The sequence below is a fragment of the Acanthaster planci genome, linkage group LG07 (assembly GCF_054643075.1).
Source record: "Acanthaster planci isolate LZ-2023a linkage group LG07, COTS_SCS, whole genome shotgun sequence".
Lineage (NCBI taxonomy): Eukaryota > Metazoa > Echinodermata > Asteroidea > Valvatida > Acanthasteridae > Acanthaster > Acanthaster planci.
This window is the reverse complement of record NC_141783.1, coordinates 10,032,357-10,057,648: the sequence shown is the minus strand read 5'-3', so window position 1 is coordinate 10,057,648 and position 25,292 is coordinate 10,032,357. Positions and strand designations below refer to the sequence as shown.

General features: G+C 40.4%; 2 protein-coding genes across 4 annotated transcripts in view; one reads left to right on the top strand and one right to left on the bottom strand.

Moving 5' to 3' along the window:
* Nucleotides 1-208: 208 nt before the first annotated feature.
* Nucleotides 209-5,921, bottom strand: LOC110973670 (nucleolar protein 12-like). Its single transcript, XM_022224660.2, has 5 exons — nt 5,595-5,921; nt 3,003-3,154; nt 2,342-2,481; nt 1,864-2,021; nt 209-922 (listed from the first exon to the last, which is right to left on the bottom strand). The coding sequence occupies exons 1-5, from the start codon at nt 5,675-5,677 to the stop codon at nt 745-747; spliced, it is 711 nt and encodes a 236-aa protein (XP_022080352.2). The 5' UTR covers nt 5,678-5,921; the 3' UTR covers nt 209-744.
* Nucleotides 5,922-6,034: 113 nt separating this feature from the next.
* btaf1 (B-TFIID TATA-box binding protein associated factor 1) overlaps nt 6,035-25,292 on the top strand; it is a 41,517-nt gene continuing 22,259 nt past the window's right edge. Inside the window, exons 1-15 of one of the 3 annotated variants that reach the window (XM_022224656.2) lie at nt 6,035-6,168; nt 9,171-9,295; nt 11,209-11,332; nt 11,642-11,756; nt 12,796-12,954; nt 16,219-16,391; nt 17,044-17,192; nt 19,066-19,192; nt 20,186-20,344; nt 21,350-21,445; nt 22,039-22,215; nt 22,590-22,730; nt 23,397-23,642; nt 24,154-24,261; nt 24,777-24,926. In XM_022224656.2, the coding sequence (XP_022080348.2) occupies nt 9,285-9,295; nt 11,209-11,332; nt 11,642-11,756; nt 12,796-12,954; nt 16,219-16,391; nt 17,044-17,192; nt 19,066-19,192; nt 20,186-20,344; nt 21,350-21,445; nt 22,039-22,215; nt 22,590-22,730; nt 23,397-23,642; nt 24,154-24,261; nt 24,777-24,926 (1,935 nt within the window). In that variant the 5' untranslated portion in view covers nt 6,035-6,168; nt 9,171-9,284. Of the gene's footprint in view, nt 6,169-9,170; nt 9,296-11,179; nt 11,333-11,641; nt 11,757-12,786; nt 12,955-16,218; nt 16,392-17,043; nt 17,193-19,065; nt 19,193-20,185; nt 20,345-21,349; nt 21,446-22,038; nt 22,216-22,589; nt 22,731-23,396; nt 23,643-24,153; nt 24,262-24,776; nt 24,927-25,292 lie in introns of those variants that run through there. The other 2 variants (XM_022224655.2, XM_022224654.2) reach the window with 2 other exon arrangements.

Here is a 25,292-nt window from a genome sequence, read left to right as displayed (position 1 = left end):
CATGACCAACTCTTCATTCTGCCCGAGTGTTATGAAATACAGTGGACATACATGTTTTGTACAGTGTACATGTAAATTCAACTTTAGTTTCGTGTTGTGCTCGAATTGAAAACCGATACCAAATTTGTACAGTACTTTCAGAGCGTGTATTACATCTGTGTATTATTTGAGGAATAAAGTAAATGCTTAAAAACTGTAGACTAAAGTCTTGAGTTTGCTGCAAACATACCGTGATGGTAATTGCTTTTAATACATACATTCAAGAGAAATACTAACCAAGTACACTAAATATGACTGACAAACTTTCAAAGTTATGACAAAAATCTATTTGCTTTACCAGTAGGAATCTTCCTAAAATTGTCCTTGAGGGCATCAAGACTTAAAGCTCCAAGTAAAGTATTAGCTGAGCTGGACAGTCCTAAAACCATTGATATGCTGTGAAACCTAGAGGAGGATTTCAGATACCAGGTTGGAGTGAGTTTACTGAAGTGTTTGGATAGCCATTACAGAAATAAGTTTCTCCACAAAACTGCACTCCTACAAAAGAATAAGGACTGTTGAATCCCTTTGCTGTCAATTTAATATCACAACTTGGCAGTTTGCAAAAAAGTAGAACTCAGCAGTGTCATGAAATCAAGTCCCGGTTGCTTGGTCAAAGAAAGAGCACTGTCATCACTTCTTGAAAGTTGAGTTAGCTGCAAGAGTGTCACTATAAAAAATTTCGCAGCTGTACATCGGAATAGTTTATCTCCGTTTTGCACCATAACCCCCTCCTCTGTGCCTCCCTTGAGTCTTGAGTCTTTTAACACCTCTAGTGTTTGCTGCTCCCTTGTGAAGACCACCTTTGTGTCGAGCTGAAGAACCGCCTCTGTGCCCCGGTTTCTTCCGGTTGAGTTTACTCTGCAGCTTTTGCAATTTGGAGCTACGAGACAAAAGGGACACAAAACTGAAAATTTTGCTTGACAAAATAAGGAGTGTGTCATTTATCCACTACCAGCCCTGACTACAGATCACAGAATCTGCAAATCCACTGAAATGCTTGTGGCAATGCTGCTAACTTCAATGTTATGTTCTTAGTCTTTAATAATTTGCTCTCAAGTGGAATAAAGAATGGCATACTGTAAATACAAATGTATGCAAATTACTTGCAAGTAGGCAATTGCTATCTTCTCCAAGCAGGAACAAGAGAGGGTGTGTTTTCAACCAACAACAGTCGTTCAGTGGGAGCTCACTGCATGCACGCAGTTTTATGAGTGTTTATGTGGGACGTGCTGAGCACATACATCCAATTTCTCTTTATGGTCTGTGCATGTGCGTCAGACCCCATGCACGAGCCAAGTTGGAAAACCTCCCACAAGCCTGTTTCTTTGCTGGTGACGGTCCACTTCACCTCAGGGCAGATGACAGAACTAAATACACGGTGTACATCAATGGACCCTTCGCTGCAGAATGTGATGACCAAAATTACATGTGATTTGGACTTAAAACACTTTTGGTGACTTGTAACTTGATGTGCAACGACCAGATCCAGATTTAACTTACAAAAAATGACTTGTTACCAACAGCAGTCAGAAGTTACTCCAGCAATCTAAGCCTATTATTTCACGGCTTGTGTGCATTTAAAAGAACCTCCAACTTTAACTTTCGACTTCCAGTTTGGTCTGCTGTGCTGATGCGTGGATGGGATCAATAATGCATGACTTGATGTATAGTTCGACAAGAAGCCTTGTGACTTGCCTTGCGTTTGGACTAATTGACTTGCAACTTGAATTGACCTGTGATTGAGTGTTTGCAACTCAGTGACTGGGCTAAGTGACTAGTGAAATGACATGGTGCCATCTCTGTGAATTTGTAACAATTTACCTCTTTTTCTTGGCCGGATTTTTTTGTTTGTATTCTCTCTCCTCGGGGACTTGTTTGTCATCTTCATCACTTTCATCATCGTCATCCTCATACTCTGCCAATGCTTTGAGTCGAGACTGTGCAGGTTCCTTTGCATCATCGTCATCTTCATATTCCATCTTCAGAAGAAAGACACAACTGAGAAATTAACAATTAACAAAATCACTTTAAGACACACTACATCGGTGTGTAACTGACAATACTGTCCCTGAAGGGCATTTGGGTGCCATCTTCACCTTGTTCATGCCCTGGTGGAATTTTCCACTGCAAGGTTTTGGTGCAATCAGTTGAGATGATGCACTTTGTGTCATTTTGCTGGGTAAATCAGCTAAAGCGCGCACTGTGTCCTTCTCATTCGCTCATTTGACAAGATCAAAATGAGCCCATTACAGTTCTTGCACAGAGGTCAAGAACGAGAGGCAGAGCGTCAGCGTCCTACCTTGTTCTCCCCGATGCCACCGTGTGCTGCCAACAGATCCAGGGCTTCTACTGTGACTCCCCCGACCGATTCGACAGTGACTGTGTGCTCGGCATGGTCATAGACTATCGGCTGTTTGTCTCTTGCTGGTGTGTCTTCATCTGCAGATGATAGAAAGATGATAGAAAGAAACAGAGGTACAGTTGTACAGGTAAATATTCCTTAGTCTTTCAGCAGCATGGGAATCTTTTAAAGGACACAAGGTTATTTCAAAGACTGCACAGGTGTCATGTGAATTTTAAAGGGACATCAAAATGAAATTATTCTACATTGTCACACCATACAGATTTAGCAATTTTACTTTCCATATAAGGTACTTTCGTCTCATTTAACAAGTGAAATTTAAACATACTGTACCAGTCAGTGAAACAACAATTTAAAGTGAAAACATAATCTTATTAAGTAGTCTGGCAGAATGATGTGTGAAAGGACGAACACAATGTACCATATACATGTATGCTTCTACTGGTACACCATAATTGTACAGTCCTTTTTTTCCTACATTTTTGCTATTGCAACCCTTTTGATGTATTAACTGTCAATGGACTGGACTCACATTACAACCGGCTGATTTACTGAGAATCACAAATATATGAACTGTTACATTCCCGAGTACACCTACCAGGGAAATGCAGCTCCCGCCACCCAGCCTGCCTGGCTTTCCTTGTCTCCTGACGCAGTTTCTGCTTCTCCTCCTTGAGCTTCAGCTCCTGCTGCTCCCTGGCGACTCGTTTCCTCTCCTTCTTTCGCTTCTGAAAGCCAGTCAAGAAATCCCTGTGCGACACGGGAAAATGCAGTTTGAAAATGCTGTTTGTAAAAGAGTGAAAATATGTCCAACAAATTCACAAAAATCATCCACCTGTGGTCATTTGAGTACACAACGAAGTGGATCTGTAAAATCGAAATCACGCTGGGTAATCATGTGATCCACTTTTCAGTGAGATGCAGAGCAAAGGGCAGTTTGCCAAAATATGTGGGATAAATGTCCATGAATCAGCTATGCAAGGAAAGATTTGTGCAATTGCTAGACATGCTAGATTCACCGCAAACTCTAGCCTCTGCTTTGCAAAATGTTCTATGCAATTGTCCATAGTACACAAACCAGTTCCCACATGATCAACCAACTGTGCAGATCTGGTCTTACACCATCAAACACTGCCAACCGCTCAGACAATGATAAAAGTTTCATATCAGATCATCAGTCTGTACAGGTGTCATTTGAACACCAACAAACTTACTTTACTTTATAAACCTGTTCCCCTACTGAACCCACTGCTTCACTAAAAGCCTCCTAAAATTCACAGGGAACTTGCTGGAGTACCAGTATGGACCTTTGTTCCCCGGTGATGTCACAATTGTGCTGGACGGCAATGTGTTGTGATGGTAATCTAGTCTGCTTATTCCAGATAATCTAGTCAAGCATGCAGTGTTCACATGAGTGCTTGTACCATTTCTTCCATGCTTGTACATGGTTGATGCCGCATGCCCACAGGAATACATGCGATCACTGTGGCCAAGGTAGTCCACACGTGGTGGTATTGTTTACATCTAGCGCAATCCAGTCACGTGGGGGGAAAAAGGTCTATATGACACTCAAATCTTCATGTAGAATAGTGTAGAACTATGAGGTTCCTCATTCTGCTTTGATAGGAGGAATAAGGAGCCTTTTCCCTACTGTGAGTCCATCAGCTCATTCTCAGCACAGATATTATGGATGGAGTCGTTATCCCAACATACAGTTACAAATTCCACAGAAGGTCGCCTAGTACTGAAGGGACTTGTACATGATGTATGGCTCTAGCTACATGTACATTGTAGGCCCCAGCTTTAGTAAATCAAGCCTGCTTGCTGTTAATACATATACATGAAGTTTATCAATTCCTTGCTAATGCAGACCTGCCAACATGCCGTACTCCTTCCTGAGGTCAGCATTACCACACAATAGATTAGAAATTTAAATGAAGTGAAGGCTCATTTGAATACCTTTTAATCTATTATGTGGTAATGCCTGACCTCAGGAAGGAATACAGCTAGGTTGGCAGGTCTGCTAATGAGTGCTTTGCCTCCCCCCTGTGACAGCCCCCCCCCCCGGGAAAGGGGGGTTTCTTGTCCCAGAGAGGGGGGATCCGCACATGGTGAGGGTGTTTTAATTTGGGCTCTCATTTTCTTAATGTGAAATTATGATTAAAATTTGTCTTTTTTTCCGCACACTGTGGCTCCTCTAGGCTTGTTTACTTCCATTTTTCAAAAATTTTCAAATTTAATTGAAGCCAGCACTGAATTCACCTAAATAAGAACAAATAAATACATGTACAAAACTGTAAGAACAAAAATTTTACGAAAATATGAATTTTAAGCTTTCAGTCAAAATCAAGTCATTTTGTGTACCAAAATAATCGTGGTTTGCTCTGCATTACACGTGTACAAAAACATCCCAAGGCAAAACATCTCAAAACATCCATGCTTCAATCCATGCTTCAAGGAGGTCCATGTAAGGACGCCACTTAATACCATGTGCGCAAACCCTATGAGCCTGGTCTGAAACATTGAGTCTTCTAACTAAACTACTTGATTTTTTCCCTCCTAAACTGAACTTTTCTAGACATGTTTTTGCTCTCGGACGGCTAATGGGTCACTGTAGGGAATAATTACTGGGGTCCGTATACTATCCGCTCAGAGCAGGAACAAAAGAGAGCGTGTTTTGAAATGAAATTGACAGTCCTTTGTACGTATTCACGGCACTGCCACGCAAGTTCCTGGGCATTTGACGCAGAGCACGCTGAGTACGTTTAATTTAATTCAACATTTAAGTTATTTAAATAACGTACGAATAAGAACCAAGCTTTTATGAAAATATGGATTTTATTTAAGCTTTTCAGTCAAAATCCACACTCGTTTTTGTGTACAAAAAATCAGTTTGCTCTGCATCACACATGTACAAAAAATGTCCCAAAAGGCATGACAGCTAGGCCTAGTAAAACATCTCAAAATATCCTTACTTTCAATCAATATTTCTCTGTTTTGCAGGGACCAATGGAATCCAAACATATCAAAATGTTTCTTATGACATTCTTTCCAAGATCATGTCAAAAAGAAAACAGAAAAAATAGCTGAAAAATTTATGAGCCTCCCTGTATTATTCAGTAGCCAAAGCTAAGCCATGATATGATACCTAGGCCAACACAAAATCCACTGAAAACTGCCATTCATTTACCTCCTCTTCTCTTCATCAAATACCAAATACGTCTTCGTCTGCCGATTTTTAGGATGCTTTTGCCTGTACCTATCTGTCGGCATTTTTGTCTCCCGTAAATAAATGTTTTAATCGCCAGTGATAGTCCTGACGCGACTACCACACGTGCAACGTGCCAGATTAGTATTATATTGTGCCGTGCGTGGAAGGGTCACCTTTTCCAGGCAGTTTCTACTCCTGCTAACTGTTTTTACGTACTCATTTGATTTACATATTAAGAACAATGTACGTTGATCGTTCTCGCTTGCCAAGACAGATCAATCGGGTGACCGAGAGGGTCATACAACGTGTCCAATCAACGTTTACTATTTTACAATCGATTGCTCATCTAATACCTGCTGAGGTTAGGTATCCAGTTTATTATTAGCAGTCAGACCCCGGTCGCAATAACCTTATGGCAAAAATCAATTCCATTAGGGGGTCTGGGAATTGGACTACCATAAATATGCCGCTGTTGAAGGCCTCCAGATTGTTAAGAGAATTATGTTGTAAAATCAACGAAATTCTCCATACATCCTCTCCACATTAGACCGACGTAAGTAGTATAGAAAGGCAACTGATGTTTGGACTGATGTGACCAATTACAGGCTCATGTTTCTGTGTGCTCTTTATGTTTGCAGTATGTGTCATTTGATCGTCTGCAACATCATACAACATCCAGCAATCCTTTCCTTCCTCAGAGCTATACATGTATATATGCAATCACACGTATGAAGCCAAACCACGGTTAACAACCATGCACAATGCATGACATCTAGATGCTCAACCAACCATAAAAACTTCACGTGTGAAATTAGGCTCCTGTAACATTCGGGCTTTATTTTTCTTAAAAAAAACCTCCCTGCCCACAATTTTGTCCCGGGATTCGAACCCACACCCCATGCATCACAAACCATTATGCTGTAACCGCTTGACCACCGCAATTCACACAGGTTGATGGTGTTTTTACTGTTGATATATCGATAAATGGCTGCAATGCGAGTCTAATACACATTGGGCATGCTCAATACAAACACAACCACCGTGGTTTGGCTTCATACGTGTGGATGCATACATGTATATATCTCCTTCCTCATGGTGACAGTCCACCTCTGTACCGTGTGCACGTACATGTTGGCAGGCATGCACCTAAACATACTGTGTTTTGTGCAGGCGCCTTGCCTTATCCCCAGAACTGTGGGGCTCATCGATTCGTTCGCCGTGCTTCCGTGATTGAGCCATTCTTTGTAATGCTATTTCTCTGGTGTGAAGTTAGTTCCTTATTCCTCGTTTCACGTTCCACATTCAATAGTTCAGTGTTGAACAAGTAGGCCTAGGGCCTAACTTTGAATAGGCCTAAGTAACCGTTTGGCATTCAGAATGCACATCCCTAAAAGAGATTGTGTGCAAAAGAGAGAAAAAAAAAAACTGTGCCAACTACATTTTAGGGCTTGTTTGACCAGGAAAAAAGCCATGCCCCGGGTTGCTAGGAGTCGTTGCCAATTCAGAAAAATGACATCAGATTCAATGTAATCTCCAGGCAAGGCGTGGGGGGCTTGGGTAGGCCTACTGATTTGAGATTAGTGTGGTGTGATGAATTCACTATCCCACTCCGGTTTGCAAGCGAAGAACTCCACCGACAAGACTTTCATCAAAGCCGTTTTGACCGTTGAAAACTGCCTTTGCTGTGGTTGAAATGGAGGCAACAGGGTCACTAAAAAGTACAGAAGCACTTTGAAAAAAAGATGTTTTTAGCCAGGCTGTTGGAAAGATGTTTATTACATGTACATGTATTTGACTGAAATAGTTTCGATGAAACAGCAAGTATATAAAACAAGCCTTTATGTTTCCTTTAATAATTATACTGCCATAAAAACTGTCGTCTACATTTCAGGATTTGTTTGACCCTTAAAAAACCCTATGCCTTGGGCTGCCTCTGTGGGAGAGAGTTGTGTTTGTACACATCATTGTGAAATGGCACATACAATGTAAATGAGGTACATGTGAGTGGATGTGCATTTTTGCGCATTTTTTTTTGTCCCATTTGCACTCCATCAGTTCTAAGGCTGTGCACCCTGAATGTCAAATGGTACTTATTGGCTGAGTTCGGGCAGCTTGTTCTTGTATGTTCATGAACAGCTCGATTTGTTGTTCGTGGGTCGGCCGCTCGAACGCCGGGAACAAACAACCGGTTACCAATGGTAGTTAGTGACAAGCAACATGCAACATGGCGGCGTCCATGTAGGCTACATTATTCGAGAGTTAATGTTTGGATGGGCTGAATTCTTTTCTATAGAAACAGGAACATTCATTTCTGTGTTACGGAAAATAATTAAAATCTCACGTGTTTTTCCGTGTGTTCCTGTAAAACCCTGACAAGGAGGTGGTGTGTGATCCTGTTCCGAGAACAGTGTTCTTGAGTTGTGTTCCCGCCTTTCGAGCGCGAGAACAAGAAACCCGTGTCAAGAACAGGTCGCCCGAACTCGACCATTCAATTTTGGAATTTCAAACGATTACTTGTTCAGCATTGAACGTTGAACAAGGAATTAACTTCACATCAGTATACATTTATGTTTGCTGTTGCACTTGCATGGGAACTGAGAAATTTTACTGCAGCAATCTTCATCTGCATAAACCAAACCAACCTGTAACGGCAACAAATCCTGGCTTTCAGGCACATAGGCAGTCCAGCCGCTGACTCTGCAGCAGCCATGTGAGAACAGAAGAAAAGGTCATGTGACTGCACACTCAACTACCTTGCTTTTTAAAATTATTTCAACAATAATTAGTGGTACATGTACCCTGGTACCCGCCCGTTCAGGAATTAGGTTCCCCGTTAACATACTACCCAGAAATGCAAATCACTTAATTTAACTTTTGACGTCACAGTCATGTTTTTCCTACAGGTGGCTGCTAAAACTAGGGTTGGCCATCGGTATAAATATACAAGAATAATTCATAAAGTATTAAAAACTCCAAGCAGCTATCAGAATACCAGATAATGAACACGAATTGAAAAATACAACCCCTATTTAAAATTTATTGCACAAATATCCATTTTGAATGAATTTGAGTTAAAAATCAAAACCCAACCGAAAGGTGATATTTCTGTACTTTTTGGCCAACCAAGACAAGTTGAGTGTGGGCTATTGTGACTTGTTTGGGTAAGGAGAAAAAAAATTGCAATCTGCTGCTCTGACTCAGGAACTAAACTGCAATTGCTCACATCTGGCTCCATAGTTGAATGCCCGACTTACATTTACATCCATGCTCTGTCGCGCTGTCACTTCTCTCCACAGGGATTGAGCAATTATACCAGTATGATATCAGTGCAGTACCAGTCTAAAAAAGCCTAAACTGCAACTTGATGCCGGCAAAGTACACAAAAAATAAACACCAAAACTCTGTCTTGCCTGTTCACAGGGCATGAGCAGGCCAGTTTATAGTCGGTCACACTGGCTATAAAATGGCCTTCAGTATTTAGAGGTAATTGATTATTGGTGCATAAAATAAAAGCTGTTTTACAGCAGATGTGTGTGTGTTTTGTACTGTATCCAGTGTGCTGTAATTAAGTTCCACTGGCTCTGACTTTGGATTCATGCTGTTGGTGATTGAAGCTTCTTCAACCTCTTGTCTTGAGCTCAATACAAGTCATCAGAAACACTGGTTACAATGACAACAAGGTAAATACCTTTCTTTTTGGACATTTGCAGTTTTATCAAGTCAGTAACATTGTTTAATTTAGCTTGTTTAATTGTGTTGCTTCTTTAATTTACAGTCAGCTGCTGAGCTAGTTTGTAATCCCAATTTCACAAACCTACAGCAACGACAGCAACAGTGCATTCGCCAGTTGGGAAAATTGATTCTCAGATTATACATGCACTCCCTTTAAACTGTTGAAAAGCTTCTCCAGACTAAAGCTACATGTACTGGTATATCAATTGCAGAAAAGTTTCATTTCATGGAGTATATTTAGTACTTCATTAAAGGCAGTAAAAGAAAGAAAACTGATAAGTTTGGAGAAAGGTAAAGAGTTTTTTCCCGCACAGTGGATCAAACCCTTGGTCTGGTAGTCCATAGTCTGCCATCATTATTTAATAGTCCTTTGAGGCGACTGATAGACTTGCAGAAATTAAAACCTCACAATGTTACTTCAAGTGACAGCAAAACCTGACTCGTGTTATTGCATGTGTTGCTGCTCTTTTCATAGCCTCATGAATTGGGGGACCAGTAGTTCTCTTTCAGCATCTCTCTCACTCACGAAAGAGATTGCGCACAAACTTTCATCTCTGATTTGAGATGTCTTTGAGGACGAACTTAAATGACTCGAGGAAAAGCAAGGAAATTGCAAACAATTCAGACTGCTCTTTTTTGGTTGAACACATATAGCATTATATTTAGGCTGCTATTTTTTTGTGAGGAGGGAGAGCTCCCCGTTCCCTATCCTGTCCAAAAAAGGCTGGGGAAATGCTGCATTTGGCTTAACCCTAACCCCTAGGGTGTATGTAAAATCGTATTGAAATTGGAGGATTTGGGAGTGTTAGGATTAAAGGGGAAGTTTGTTGACAAATAAAAATTTGTAGATTATGTTATAATTACTATTTTGAACTGAGATACACATGTACTTGTGTGCATACAGCAGGCTATGATTAAAGCATCAAACATTTGTCGGGTGTGTAATTTATGCAGATTACATAACTTAATCTTTGACGGCAGTCGGATTTGCTTCGTAATTTCATCTGAAACCTCCTTCTCAGAAAAATCTTTCAACCTTTACTATGATTATTTTAATCATTGATTTGAGCTAGCTCTGATGCCCACCACTCAATTTTGTGCTCCAGAGAAAACATATATGCCGTTTCATATTTTCTTCCCACGCACTCGATGACTGCCCCGCGTGGTAGCAAGAGCTCAAATTCTTATCTTGAATAGACTGTGGGCGTGTTGTGAGCCAGCAGTGTCTTAGCACAAGAGTAATTTGATAATTCATTGTTACAGTATATTGCAATACTCATTGCCACTTTCTTGAAAATGCTTCTAATTTTCTGTTAAAAGGAAGAAAATTCTGGTGAATAGAAAGTGACGTTTGTCATTGAGACCATATGCATGTAGTTATTATAAAGCTTAGTAATTGTATACTGAAGTGGGCGGTTATTTAAAACCCGTCTGTGGGCGGTCAGTTGGTGCCCATTACTTCTATGTATGTACATGTACCAACAATCCTAGGGTAGGATTTATTCAGCAGTATCGACTGCTCGCTGTGACCTGAAGTACGTAGCAGATGCATGCTTTTTCCAGGTCACAATTTAACAAGGAGCTACATTTATGTGGGTGATAAGCTGATAATGTGGCCTGTGTTTTGTCATAAGGTAGGTGTATATGCTATCTCACCAAAGGCTTTTTTTCATATTTACATGCATGCTGTGTACAAATTAGAAATGTATAAAAGCAAAGGATGTGTAAACAGTTCCATGATGATCTGAACTAGGTGTTATGCAGGACTGAATGTGAGATTATGGTGTAACGTATTAGTGATGTACACGTATGTACAAAATAACAGTGTCACCACAGCATCTGTAACCATGTCTATCTGCAGATTGGATCGCCTGTTCCTTCTGTTGGATACTGGGTCCACCCCAGTGACTCGCCAGGCGGCAGCACAGCAACTGGGGGAGGTGCAAAAGCTCCACCCACATGAACTCCACAACCTCCTCGCAAAGGTCAGTTTTGTTTCCACTTCCTTAAGTGCAAACTGCATAGGCCAGGTTCGATCAGCAACGATTTTGTTGACTGGTAATCTATGCACAAAAGTGTATACGAAAATTTGGAACCAGACAAAATTGAGCTAGTGATTGACTTACATGTACGTTCACTGATTGACCTCGACTGCTGTGCAGCCATTTTGGAGTTTCTTTTTATTCAGGATTTTGTTTTCAGATCAAAGTTTCTGAAAAGCTACTTGTAGCATGTTGCATGTTGAGAAGTTTTGTGTTGCTTTTAGCCAGAAACTCTCTGAACTTTCTTTTTAGATTCACTTTTATTTGAGGAGTTCCACCTGGGAAACGAGAATAGCCGCTGGTCAGGCCATAGAAGCAGTAGCTAAGCATGTGCCTCACTGGGCACCAATCAAGAAGATCAAAGAAGGTGAACAGTCTTACTATTTTGTTATGTTTGTTTTTTGTTTCGTTTTTAATTTTTTATTTCAAGAAGTATGCTTTTATGTATCTTGGAGTGCTGGTAAATGTCTTTCTAGTGAGCGTTTAAAATCATTCCTTCAGATTTTTGTACTGTTGTCTTAAAAAGGGTTACAGTAAAAACCATGTGAAAAATTTCATTTTCTTGAAATTCAGTCCGAAAATCAAAAATTCCATGTCCAGATATTGAGCACTTAATCAGGTGGAGGGTTTGTTAACATGTTGCATCTTCAAGAAACATCACGTTAATATCCAGGATACTACACTATTTTCATATCGAAGTTATAAGGCCAAGAAGAAAATAGCTGTGCTTCCAGTTAAATGCCTCTCAAAAATAGGGTCAGTCGGTCAGAAAAGGGAGGGGGATTTTTTGTGCTGATTGAATGGTAGCTGTGCCAAATTACCGGTTGATCCAAAATAAATGGTTAAACTAAATTCTTGATATTTGGTAATAAATTGTGGGAATGATAAAATGCAGTAATATGTAAAACAGTAACCAAAACCTATTAACATTTGTAATGATTCTGTGATGACAAGGGTTTTATAGGTCAGTATATCCTTCATTTTAGTCGTTCCTGAATATTGAATAGCCATAAAGTACTTTAACTGTGCCCTTGACTTTTATGCAAGCAGACCTTGGGCACATTAAGTAGTACAATGCGTATGGTGGTATTAACTCACCCTGTACAGTATATCTTTATCGTAGACACTATGCATATGTGCTCATAGTACTGCGTCACTGAATGCTCCCCCCTGCTTTGATTCTAGGGGATGATTTTGCCGTTCTTCAGTTTGGACTTGCTTATTTAATACCTCCAAAAATTTCAGTTGAAGGTTTTGTTTTGGCCTCCTTTTAAAGCTCCTTTTAAGCTCTGTCATCAACTAAAGGTTTGTAATTCTTGGCTGATCATTTCAAACTCTTGGTGAGAAATGTACCAAGTATGTGCGGTGTGTGAGTGTTTGCATGTTGCTTTTCTCAGAGGGTTCAGTTGGGAGCAGCGGACCACGCATTGCCACACCTGTCCACCAAGAGCGGGAGGCCGACCAGCTCAAGTTTGACAAATTTGACGTGAACCGGGTCCTGAGACATGGTTCGTCGCTGCTTGGCTCGGCAGGAACTGAGTATGAGCTGGACCTGGAAGAGACAGGTGAGATGGGAATGAGTCAAGTTTAACAACCGACATTCACACAAATATTTGACAATAACTTTTACATTTACTTCTTACAAGTCCTACCAGAAGAGATTCCATTTTTTGTATATATGTAGCAGTACCTACAGATTATTAGTTTTCTGTTGGACTCAAATGGCTTTGGTGAAATTCCATATTTCCCTTTCTCTTGGCTTTAGTTTGTGTGTGAAAGAGGGAGGAAGATATTTCTTCTAGCAACAATTTCCCTTGAGGTAGCACATAGGGAGTATGTGTGCACATTATTTGTGTCATCTTGTACCATTGAAGAGTGGTCATTGTGTTTCCCGGACAAAAACTGACCTGTGAGGACGGGGAAATATCCTCAGTTCCTGTGTGGTCTGTCCGCTATTGTGATGTGGAACATGCTTGTTCATGTGCCTCCAATGATAAGGAATACTTGTCTCTAAGTTTTATTTGCAAATCAGTAGTGTATTTACATAGCCACACGGGCACACAAACAGTGGTGTTTTTACATGGGGCTGGCCTAGTCCCAATTGCCACCAATTAAGGAGTAAATCTATTTTGAGTAGACAGTCGCCAAACAGCAATGGCTTTGCAACTAAAATCAGTCATTTTGCCTGATGTGTGTATGTCATCAACCAATTGACAAATGGTCATTGACTGAACTTGGCCATTTTGTTGAAAATGGGCATAGCATGGTATAGTTTGAGGAGGAGAAAGCAAATTGCTTTGGGGAATTTTCAGGAGGAATTGATCAATAGGACAGTAATGTAAATGGTGCTGCTATATTAAACATTGTAGTTTAAATATCAAAAATATTGTAACGTAATGCGGTATCGATTGGTGTCATACTGGTCTTCCGGTTGTCAGTTGGTTGGACCAAAGTTGTTTCCCAGCTGCTAGGTATACCTATTTGTACAATTATTTGAGGGTACGAGTTTAGCCCAGCAGTCCCTTTAAAAATGCACACCAGACGTGACTCACCCTCTTTTCCCGCATGTCAATTTTCTAGAGCACACCTGTTGTCACAGAGAAGAATTTGCACCTGAGAGCAGGAAGGAAGCCCCAAACTCTGAGAGTTTGGAGCGTAGTAATCGATACAGTTGAAACTTCATAATCACAGGACTTATTGGTAATCACTTGATGATGAGTTTTGCACACATTTATAAATTAACATTGGGGTAGGTTGTAGCATTTAGGTGAGGCGCATTTGCGAAGGCACATGCATGTCTTTGAAATAAAAGATCAACATCCTGGCTATGTGTGAATTGTACCCGTTTCCTCCCATCATTGCCACTGTTGGCTTGGGTGTGTTAAGCTGAAATTTGAAAGTTGGTGTGGTTCTTCTGAGTGGTGTATTGTGGGCCAGGTGATAAATTGCTGCCAAAATGGATTGCATCATCGGCCTTCTAAGCTAGACCATTTGCTGACGTAGATCGGCCCAACCGGGCAGCAGGTTGTTCAATATGTTCATTTGATAGTTTGCTTACCTGACGCAAGTGATTTTTGGGGGTTTCCAGCAAAATAGGAAGAGATTCAGTGGACTGCCATTTTTAGTCAGTCGGTTTGGAATCAAGCCCCATGTTCTAAGTACATGAATAAATTATAGAACTTCAGAAAAATGTCGCCTTTCATGGAATGTATCAATTTCCAAATGATGTTCCTGTTTCTTTTCAAAGAAGATTTATTATTTATTGGTTTTACAAAAGGATTCAATTACATGCTCTGACTTCTTGTAATGAAAGTAAAACTGATGTCTCACCCTTCGATTCGCACTATTTACAAAATTAGATCATCAAATACAGGAAATTAATATGTTTGGATTTGATACATGCATTAAAATTTTAATTTTGTAGACATGCATTGGTCTTGATGTACATTTAACTAGGCACACGTTTTCTTATTTTTTAATGCTCTGAAAATTGTAATAAGTTATTATGGTCCATAGAAATTCACACCACAGATGGTGCAAAAATTGACCATACTTTCAAATTTGAATTTTTTTCTGCAAATTATTCATACTCAAATTAGCTCTCTTCATGTTAATTTTGTGTCCAATTTTACATTAAGTCAACTTCAATACCAGATGTTAATTTCCTGCGGTATTGGGAATGCTGAATTTGTTAATGAAGTCCATTTGCAAGTCAGAATTACTTAATGGAAACAGGAATTGCAATCATTTCACCTCAAGAAAGGTTTTCTTGCATGGACCACCTCACAAATACATACGTAGTTTTTGGTATACTGTACTTAGTTGTAGGTTTCAAATTAGTTCATTTAAAAGGTAGTTTCTGCAGTTTTTGACATTTTGTAAATAGCAATTAATAAGAAGAAAAAACTTGGAAATTTAATGGCTTTCTTTTAAAACTTCCAACTTCAGCCCATGCATTTTACATTGTGTGGTAAATATAACGTTGAGTACCCTGCTGTTCTTTTCAGAACCACACATGCTGATAAAAGATGCATCTATCCTTGCATTATGCTACGGCAAACCTCCATGACTAACTTGCAACTTTAACCATGAAAAGCTTTTATGGTTTTTATATTCAGCCTGAAAGATATTCCCATATCTCTTCTAATTGGTTGAATCATTTCCTGCCTGGGTGCCCGGTTTCGGGCACATAGGCTTTGTACATGAAGCCGGGGAGCCCGAAACCGGACAAAAGAGCTGGACTTTATAACACAAGACCGTCCCAGAACAAAAGACCGAGCTGCTGGGAATTGCTTACATTTTTTCAGTTGTCAATAGCGGAGGAAATCCGTCATTGTTTGGAAAGATTATACCACTGTTTGTGGCATTCAGTGCAAGCGTGCCGAAAGCGCTCCAGTGCTCCAGTGATGAGCAATACAATACTGCTGCATGCTTATCCAGCCCCTATTGAAAAGACGCCAGTCACTCACTGTGCCAGTTTCAGGAACAAAAGAAACTTATGTAACACCACACAATCTGGGCTCTTTTTACCAGGCAGCAGGTCTGGCTGAAATACTTGGGCATCAGTAGATGTTGTCTGTAATAGTAGAGTAGCCACCAGACAGTCATTTGTGTGGGTGTAAATGTCCAGTAAATGTACTTATGATTTTTTTAAGAATTTTGAAAATGGAAAATCTTGAAAATCCCCCGGTTTTACATCATGCAACTTCAAATTAAACCCGGCAGCAAGTGGTTAATGTTAATGCGGGCAACATGTTTAATGGAATAAAGATAACTGACTTTGAAGATTTGACTGTTGAAAGTAATTTCTCATCTCGCACCATGGTCAGGTCTGGACCCCAAGGAGAGGCTCATCAAGCAGAGACGACTGCTACAGAAGCGGCTGGGTCTTGATGTGGGTGGAGTCCTAGGCATGGACTCGGAGGAGTTGTTTAACGATGAAGACCTGCTTATCAAGAAGGAGGCAACTGCCAAGGCAGACAGTAACACACTCAAACTTCCAGTACGTTTTTGTCTCTAAATTATGTGTGGTGCTTCTTCAGAGTTGGCTAGTGGTCAGTCTTGTCAGTAAATCTGTGTTTCAGTTTAGGTTGTACATTGAGATTTTGTCGAAGGAGCTTTCTAATTCCAGTTCCACGATTTGATTAAAAAATTTTTAAACTACCACTTCTTTAAATGAAATTATTCCTGAATTACTAGCAAAATGTCCGTTAAAACATTCACAACTTAGACAAACAGATTCGAGCACACCTGCTGATGCTTCACAATGACCAGGCATAAAAAATGAAGTTTGTTCCTCAATATCTACCAGTGAGTAAGGTTTTTTCTTCATTCGGGTATTTTTTTGTTTATATTTGTATCCATACTGTGGTAATTCATAGGAATTTTGTATGGAACTTTCCCGAACTGTTGCTTATCCTGCAATGTGTAGAAAACAGTTGCACATTCTTTGCATTTTCTTATCACTGTACAAGTACCGTCTGCAGTCCAGCAAATCCTTAAAACCTCTTTGTGGGTCTCAAAAGATATGGAGGGATGGGGATTAGGGTGCATCTAAGTTATTGCCATCTCATCAATAGTGTAAAGAAATGGTCAAGTATGTGGAATGGAAAATGGAAGTTAGAACACAATATAATTTCTTGTCTTGATGGCAGACCTCGGCTGCAGACATTGTGGCCCAGGAGATGGCTCAGATGGGTGCTGGCCTGAGCTCACGGGAGAAGAACCGGGCCAAGCGCAAGGCCAAACAACTGCTTAAGCAACGATCCAAGGAGAACACTGATGCTACATGTATGGGCTCCGGGTCAGTGTTAGAATGTGTTAGTTTGTTTAGTTCAGTGTGAGTAAATTAAGGGGGAAGCATGACCTAGTAGGTATTAAGGGTTTTTTAGCTTGTGATCTGAGGTTCAGAGTTCAAATCCAGCTGCTGGTTTATACGCTGTGTACTTGGCCGAGCCACAATACTAGATTTTATCTCGCTTGTTGCCCATCGAGAGGAAAATAGAAGTATTCTCTTTCATTTGATTAGTATTCCTGTTTGCATCACCCTGAAGATGCTTCAAATGGCTAAGGACAGGGTAAAAATTTGTCTGTGGTTATTTGTGTGAAAAATAACATTAAAATTTGAGGATTTGGAACTGTGTGGATTAAAATTTTTGTCTTGTACATGTACGTGTACTTAAAATACAAAAATAGTTCAAATGCCTGTATTGAAAGAGTATAAACTTATTGTGTACATGTATTTGTCAATTCATACAAGTGGCAAGATATTTCCACAATTGTGCTATTAAGCTGGTAGGAAGGATAATGAAAGCTTTACTGGTTTGGAACCACAGGGGAACCAAAGGTTCAGAAAGTGACCTGATTTTTGTATGTTATCTCTCATGACAATCAGTGCACTGCGTAGACTACGAGTTGGTATAATGCTGTCTAGAATTCCTAAGATGAAATCTGCTGTCCCAGTCACCGTAGCCACAGTCCCACTCACTTTTCAAAATGCAGCATCTCTCCAAACACAGAGTGGTGTCAAATTTCACAATCCACTTACAGTTTAAATAGGTTGTTACCTAAGTGGAAGGTGCTGAAGCCTACAGAGTGATTGGAGATTGCAATATGATTTGCCTCACCCAACTCAGAAATGCATGCACCTTTCTGAGCCCTTGAGAAACTGGATACTAGTGTTTAATATTTTGATCAATATTTTGCGAGGTTGTGCGTCATCAGAACATGTTGCCATGAATACAGGCGCTGAATGGATTATCGTCTTTTTTCTCTCCAGTTTTGTGATAGGTTAAACATAAAGGGTTTGTCCCCAATAGTATTCAGTTACAGAAATCATGGGAGTCACCCTCCTAGGTATATTTGTTCTGCTTCCAGACATAGAACGAGTCGTGTTTTTTTTAAAAATCCATTGCCTGATTCTTACGAAGGCCCCGTAAATGCTGGATTACTTGAACTAGGCAGACAAATTACGAGACATGGAAAAGTAGGTCACTTTTTAAACCCAGAGCTATCACCAGCTGACTTCTTTGTGATGCGGCATGTATCAGTTAAAAATTTTGTACATTTTGTTTCTGATGTTGTTTCCAGATCTTCATCTTGGTGTTTCATACATGTACTTGCAAAGTGTAGGTTAAAGCTTGATATGAATAATGTTCATGATTATCCTCTATAAAAGAATTGAAAATGTCATGACACTTATTACTCACGTGAATTAACTCAGAATTCAACCAATAACTCAATTCAGTGCTAATCATACAAACTTATCCAGATGCTAAAAAATGAGACCCTACTTCATAGTAGGGTGGGCTACCAAGTGTACTGAAATAAAACTGGTATCATTACAGGTACACGTATACTCTAGAACTCTGAACGTGGTGGTAGTATTGAAATGTAAGTTCCCAAGTACTGTAAAGTGGTGTGTAATACATTTGTGCAGTTCCCGTCTGAGTCCTTTTTGCAAATATCTGTAACTTTTTTCACACGTGATTGGTCAACCTAAATGTCCTACCAACACTAGGAGTATTGGCCATTCAGAGTATTCAATTAACATTGCCTTGGTTCTCGAGCTTAATTCGTAAATGTATCACCCAACATTAAGGTTGACTTTGTACTCAGAAATGGACCTCACAAAACCTGTGATGCGTGGAACGATTTTGCTTTTTTTCCCCCTCCAGTTTGGAGAATATGGCTGATGAACCAGTCGGTAAGAAGGCCAAGATTGTCAAGGTTTCCAGCCAGTCGTCATTCTCAGATAAACCACAGTCAGATCAACCTGCAGACAGCAACATTTTCTATGAGGAGGTACATCACCTTTACAGTCTTATTGTCATTTGCAGACGTATTTCCATTCAGGGCATATGCCTTTGCTGTTGAACTGGATTGACCCTGGTTGAAAGTGTCAAGATTTCACACATACACAATTTTGTGAAGTTTTTGATTCATCATTATCAAGCAGTAGGCACAGATAGTCCTTTTAGTACATGGCTTGGAATGCCCAGAACACTTGTCTTGATTCTTTGCCTGTAAATTTCCATTGCACAGGCCAGCCCAACAAAGGCAAGTGACAGTCAACTTACCTGGTACTTCGATTCAAACCAGACCATCTATTAAAATCTTGTCACATAAAAAGCCACTAAACTCATGCTAAAACAATCTGTATTTTCCTAAACTTTGTCCAACTAAAACCTAACCAAACAGGATGCAAAACCTTCCATCTGCCCATCCAAGCTGAATCTAGTCTAGACAGGCTAGCTGTAGACCTACCGTTTGGAGGAATGAGCAGGAAAATTTTTGGCCTAAGCAGAATTTAGAGGGGCTAGATTTGATCATGAATCTAATCCAGGAATGCCATTTTGCCCTGCGTCATTACACCTACTAATAATAACGGAGCATTTCAGAGGGGCATAGTATCTACCAGTACCTCAAAGTCATTCAAAGGCACCGATATATTATCATTATGCCTGCTCATTGGGCGCACAACCTCTGAAGATTTCCCACAACCATCTCAGCTCCCCAGGGAGTATAGTAGCCTGATGCTGCCACTTTAGGTGCAAATGACTTAACACGACCGTAACTGCCCTCGTGGGTACCCATTTACTCCTGGGTGGAAAGAGACACGTGAAGGTACATTGACTAGTCCAAAGTCACAACATGTTCCTACTGGCAGGATTCACACCCCTCCTCCTCCGACCCAATGATTAGAAGCTACAAACCCTAACCACTAGGCCATATGTCCTATAGGTAACCAGCTCAGGCCTTTCTAACTTGTTCTCCTCCTTCCTGCCCACCCCTCAGCCTGGTGAGTGGCCCTTTGCCTCCTTCTGTGAGCAGCTGAGCACCGACCTCTTCCACCAGTCTTGGGAGGTGCGGCATGGAGCGGCTACTGGCATCAGGGAAGTTGTCAAGGTGCATGGCCAGAGTGCTGGCAAGTCAGTTGACCAGCCCCTGGACCAGGTCAGTGCGTCTGAAACCAGTTGGGGATCTCAGTCAGTGTCCAGCATCTCAAAAGAGTTGTTCTTAAATGTGTAATATTGAAGCCTCTTGTGTGCCAGTTTTCCTTTAGACTTTCATTACATTTATTATATACCTACCTACTGTTCTCTTACACATGTATTATTTTGTATTTATTGTATCTTTATCATTCATTGCTTATTCATTCAATTTATTCAATTGCGTACATTATCTTTATTCATTGCCAGTAATTCTTGTTCTATATTTAAATATTTCTAAGTTTTAACTTTTGGCTTCAAATACCTTTATATATTAATATTTTTATTTATTTACTTTGTGCACAACTTGATGAGGAGTGGCAAGTCTTTGGCCACAGTGATTGTCACCTTTTTTGCCTCTCCTATGCCTATCTTGTATGTGATGAAAAAGAAATGGCATGAATGAATATAATAATAATGTGTTATGTAACCTAATTCAACCAACTGTGGTCACTGTGATTTAAATAACATACTTTTCCATCTTGCACTACAAAAACTACAGACAAAACGAATATGTACCCCAGTCTATGGATTTGGCCAACGATTTTCGCTGTTTTGGTTTAATCTGGACATTTTGCAGTCCCATTAATATTTTACATTTCAAGTATTAAGCTTGGCTAAAATGGTGAGCTCAGAAAGCATAAAGGCATGAAGGGTTCAGGAATCAAAAAGCCAAGGGTTTGCAGAAAATAAAGAGCTTTGGACTGCAACTGACATTCAAAATAAGTTTTTATTCTGTTGTGTATTTGTTTAGGCAGGGTGGACTTTTTGTGAAGTGTTAAGCTTCCGTAGTAAAATAAGCAAGTATTAATCTTAGTGTTAGATGTTCAAACTTCAAAGATGTGTCCCATTAAAGTTGGGGTTATATGAAAGCGTGATCAATGTTGCTTGAGGATTTAGGAGTTTTTGGCATCTTCTCTTGTATTGCTTTTTTCTGTGCTGATTGGTTTCTGTTGTTCTCTGATTCCAGCAAGAGAGTTTGAATCAGATGTGGATGGAAGACATGGCACTCCGATTACTGTGTGTGTTGACTTTGGACCGTTTTGGAGACTTTGTCTCAGATGAGGTGAGGATAGCTTTATGACCAATAAAGTATGCGTCATCTTGTGCAGTACTTCATCCTTTGACCTATTTCTACATTAATCCATAACCGTGTTGAACCCAACAAGACTAAACAGTGGCTAATTTAGAGAGAAAAATCTCCTTTTCTCTAGTTGTTATGTAATTTGGGTTTCATTATCCTTCTCATTCAATTTTGTTGGATTTAACAGGTAGCTAGTGCTGTATCAGGGAATTAGGTGAAAGATAAGATTTCTAAATGGTCTGTGGCTTCTTGGAATATTTTTCTTTATCAGTCAAGTACTTGTCAGGTTCTTAACACCTTTTAAGAGTTGATTATGTTCAAACTTATGCATCCTTTGATATGTATCGCGTGTGATGTGAATTTTTTTGTTAATCCCCCCTCTCAGTGTTTCAGCTGCAAACATTAATTAATGCAAGAATTGTTCCCAAACTGTATTCTAGATCATTTACTGGGCATGAGTGTTTGATTAAATGCCAGTAACTGGAAGTTTTCCTTCATTGAAATATCTGTTGTAAACTCTGATGATTTTCACCCCTTCAGTCAGTTAATTCTTGTGTTTTCCGGTTGTCACCCAGGTTGTGGCCCCAGTTAGAGAAACCTGTGCCCAAGCCCTAGGGGTTGTATTGCACCATATGACCACCGCTGGTGTGCACGGTGTGCTGGGGGTCCTCTTGCAGCTCCTGTCCCAGGAGCAATGGGAGGTCAGACACGGTGGTCTACTTGGGATGAAATACCTTCTGGCTGTCAGAAAGGTTGGTTTAGGTTTAGCTGTCGAGCAAACTGAATTAAAAATTATGGCTACCCCTAATCCAGTTTACTCTCATTTAGCACATTGTAGCCAATAGCGATTGAATTAGCTTAGTTTGAGATACTGGCCAAGGGATTGGTTCTATTGCTATTTTCTGTCACCACTCAGTAAATACCAGTAAAAATCATCCCACAGTGGGGATCAGTGAAAAATGAACCCTTATTGTTTCCTTCTGTTTCTTCTCCGTGAAAGAGCTACCAAGTTCTGCCTTATTTTTGACACATCCTGAGCAAGTTCACCATCATTCAAAGTTCACTAAGAAATTGCAACTTCAGAACCCCCTGGGTGCTAATGAGACTCTAATTATCTCAAATGCAGGAGATGACCGATGAGCTGCTACCAGCTGTCTTACCGTCCATCGTGCACGGCCTGCAGGATGAAGATGATGATGTGAGAGCAGTGGCAGCAGCTGCACTCAACCCAGTGGCTGGCGCTTTGATCAGAGTGTGTCATGCACAGGTTAGAGCACTCAACAAGAGTGTTGCAGAAAGCAGCACTGTAATCAAGTCATTTTTTCCACAAGTCAAGTCTCAAGTCTCTTTTTCCTGTGTCAACTTTTAAGTCATTTCCCCACCATATCTGATGTCATAATTGAAACGATACTAGGTCACTTTTCATACATAATGTATTGACGATGTGATCTGTGAATAACGAAAAATGTCGGACCTGTATGCCTATTTTCTCCATAATAATTTGATATTTCTGGTGTTAAGACATTAGTACACTGAAAACAGACAATTTTGCATTTGCGCTTGTAGAAAGTCATGGATGCATTTTTTTATATTGTCTTACATTGTGTCAGGATTTTTCAAATGGCAGTATACGTCCATTACTCATTTTCTCCCAACCCATGTTGGGCATAAAGTTAGATATAATCTCTCTTTGTGAGTTGTAATCTAGTCATTCAGAAGCCACATCACAAGACTTAAGGTCACAACTTGTGGGGGCGCTGGCCAGAGACAAATGGCCATTTTGACCATTTTATGGTTAATTTGAAGAGTTTCCATGGCTCACTTGCACAGCTGTTGTGACTTGCCATGACACCAGATGACTGCAAAACCCTGACTATGAGTTATTGGTCTGTTATTCTCCTTAATCTTTTCCCCCTCCCTTTACTCTCTTCAGGTTCCCACTATCCTGAGCACCCTCTGGGACACCCTGCTGGAGCTGGACGACCTGACAGCCTCCACTAACAGCATCATGACCCTCCTGGCATCCTTGCACTCCTACCCTGCAGCCCTGGTCTGCCACGGCCAGAGCACCACTACCCTGATGCCCAGACTTTGGCCTTTCCTGCGGCACAATATAACATCAGTCAGGAGAGCCGTGCTGGAGACGCTGTGTACATTGCTGCTGGCAGACCATCAACAGGTATATGTATGATATGTACATGTGCATATACATTGTTTCTACAGGTTTCTCCGTTTGAAAAATTCTATTTGTCTGACAACTGATATCAGCAGGACAGGTACTGCCTATGTATCTTTTGCCAACTAGTATAGAGTGCTGTTCAGGCTCAACCTTGTGACAAAAAAGGTCGGAATAGTGATGACGTCTTGCGTAGAAGGTCAACGATATTGGTTTTCCTTTGGGCCAGATTGTTTGACGCTGTTCCAGATCGTGATCAGTGATCCGTCGTTGGTTCACTGACACCAAAACCGGCTTGTTAGATGGAGTGAACCAGCAATGGGATCAGTGATTGAGATCCACATCCCTGTGAAACAACCTGGCCCTTTATTTCCCATTCATCATTTGGGCTTACTGTCAATTCTAACCAAAACACTGACTGGGCAGTCAATGTTAGTAACTGAACCCTGTGTTAGCCCGAGTGCATTTCTTAAATCACTTTGTTTTTATGATTTATCGTTTGGTGTATATGAAGGTTCCAACAGATGTGTGGCTTCCGCCAGTACTGCAGGACGCGTTGAGACACATCTTCCAGCGTTGTATCTTGGAGTCCAACCCTGACATATTGGCTCTCATTGATAAGGTACACGCTCTACAGGATGGGTGTTTGCTAGAAGACACAAATCCCTCTTTGTTTGGTGGAGGAAGGAATAAGTTGCTCTTGTCAGAATCATCCAAACTCTTTATGATTCTCATTTATTTCCCCTGTCTTTTGAAAGCTTGAAGTCCCCATTTTGACTTGCATGCATGCCTTTAAATGTATTTATAAGAAGTACTGAAATACAAGGAAAATTGCTTTGTGCTGAGTGAAGACACATTGAAATCTGTATTCATCAGTCTAGCACAACATTTTTATCAGCAAAGGATGTACAAGTAGCCGTACATTGCAATCCAAAGTAAGTCTGATTTGTATGAGTCAAAAATTCAATGCTGCAAATTTCCTAGCAGAAAGAGACGTAACCTTGTGCCTCCTGCTAATTGAATCTCGCAACCTAACAATGTGGCCTTCAGGGATGAATATAAACTTGAGATGCTAGGCTAGGCATCCATGTACTCTTTGAGGCACATGACTTTGTTTTTTCAATTTTTACCCCTTAGGTGTGGGATGCCTTGTTGGAAAAGTCCCCGCTAGACATGCTAGTGACAGCATCGTGTCCTTACATCAGCGCGTGGATGTGCCTCGCTATGCAGCCTTCCAGGGTTCCCATTGATGTGAACATGCTGATTGAGGCTAAGCACAAAGTCAAGGTACCAATAAAACTCGGGCCAAGTTAGATCAGTGACCATTTGTGAGCCACTGGTAGATTTTTACTGACAACCTATGCATAAAACATTCTGGGCAGCTGGCAAAATTGGCCAGTACTTGACAAGTGGTTGCTGACCAACCTTGGCCTAACACAGTTTATTTCACAGCCCACTGTGTGATCAAATGCCACAGATTAGATGGAAGTTTAAACAACAGCAGTCAACATTGTTGTGAAATGTTGTATTGCTTTAATGAAATTTGACAGTGATTTCAATCAATTTAAAATTAAACTCATCTGAGAAAAATCATATCCATGTTGGGCAGTTTAGTTGTAAGACTTTGACAAAAGAAGTTGAGTGACTTCATCC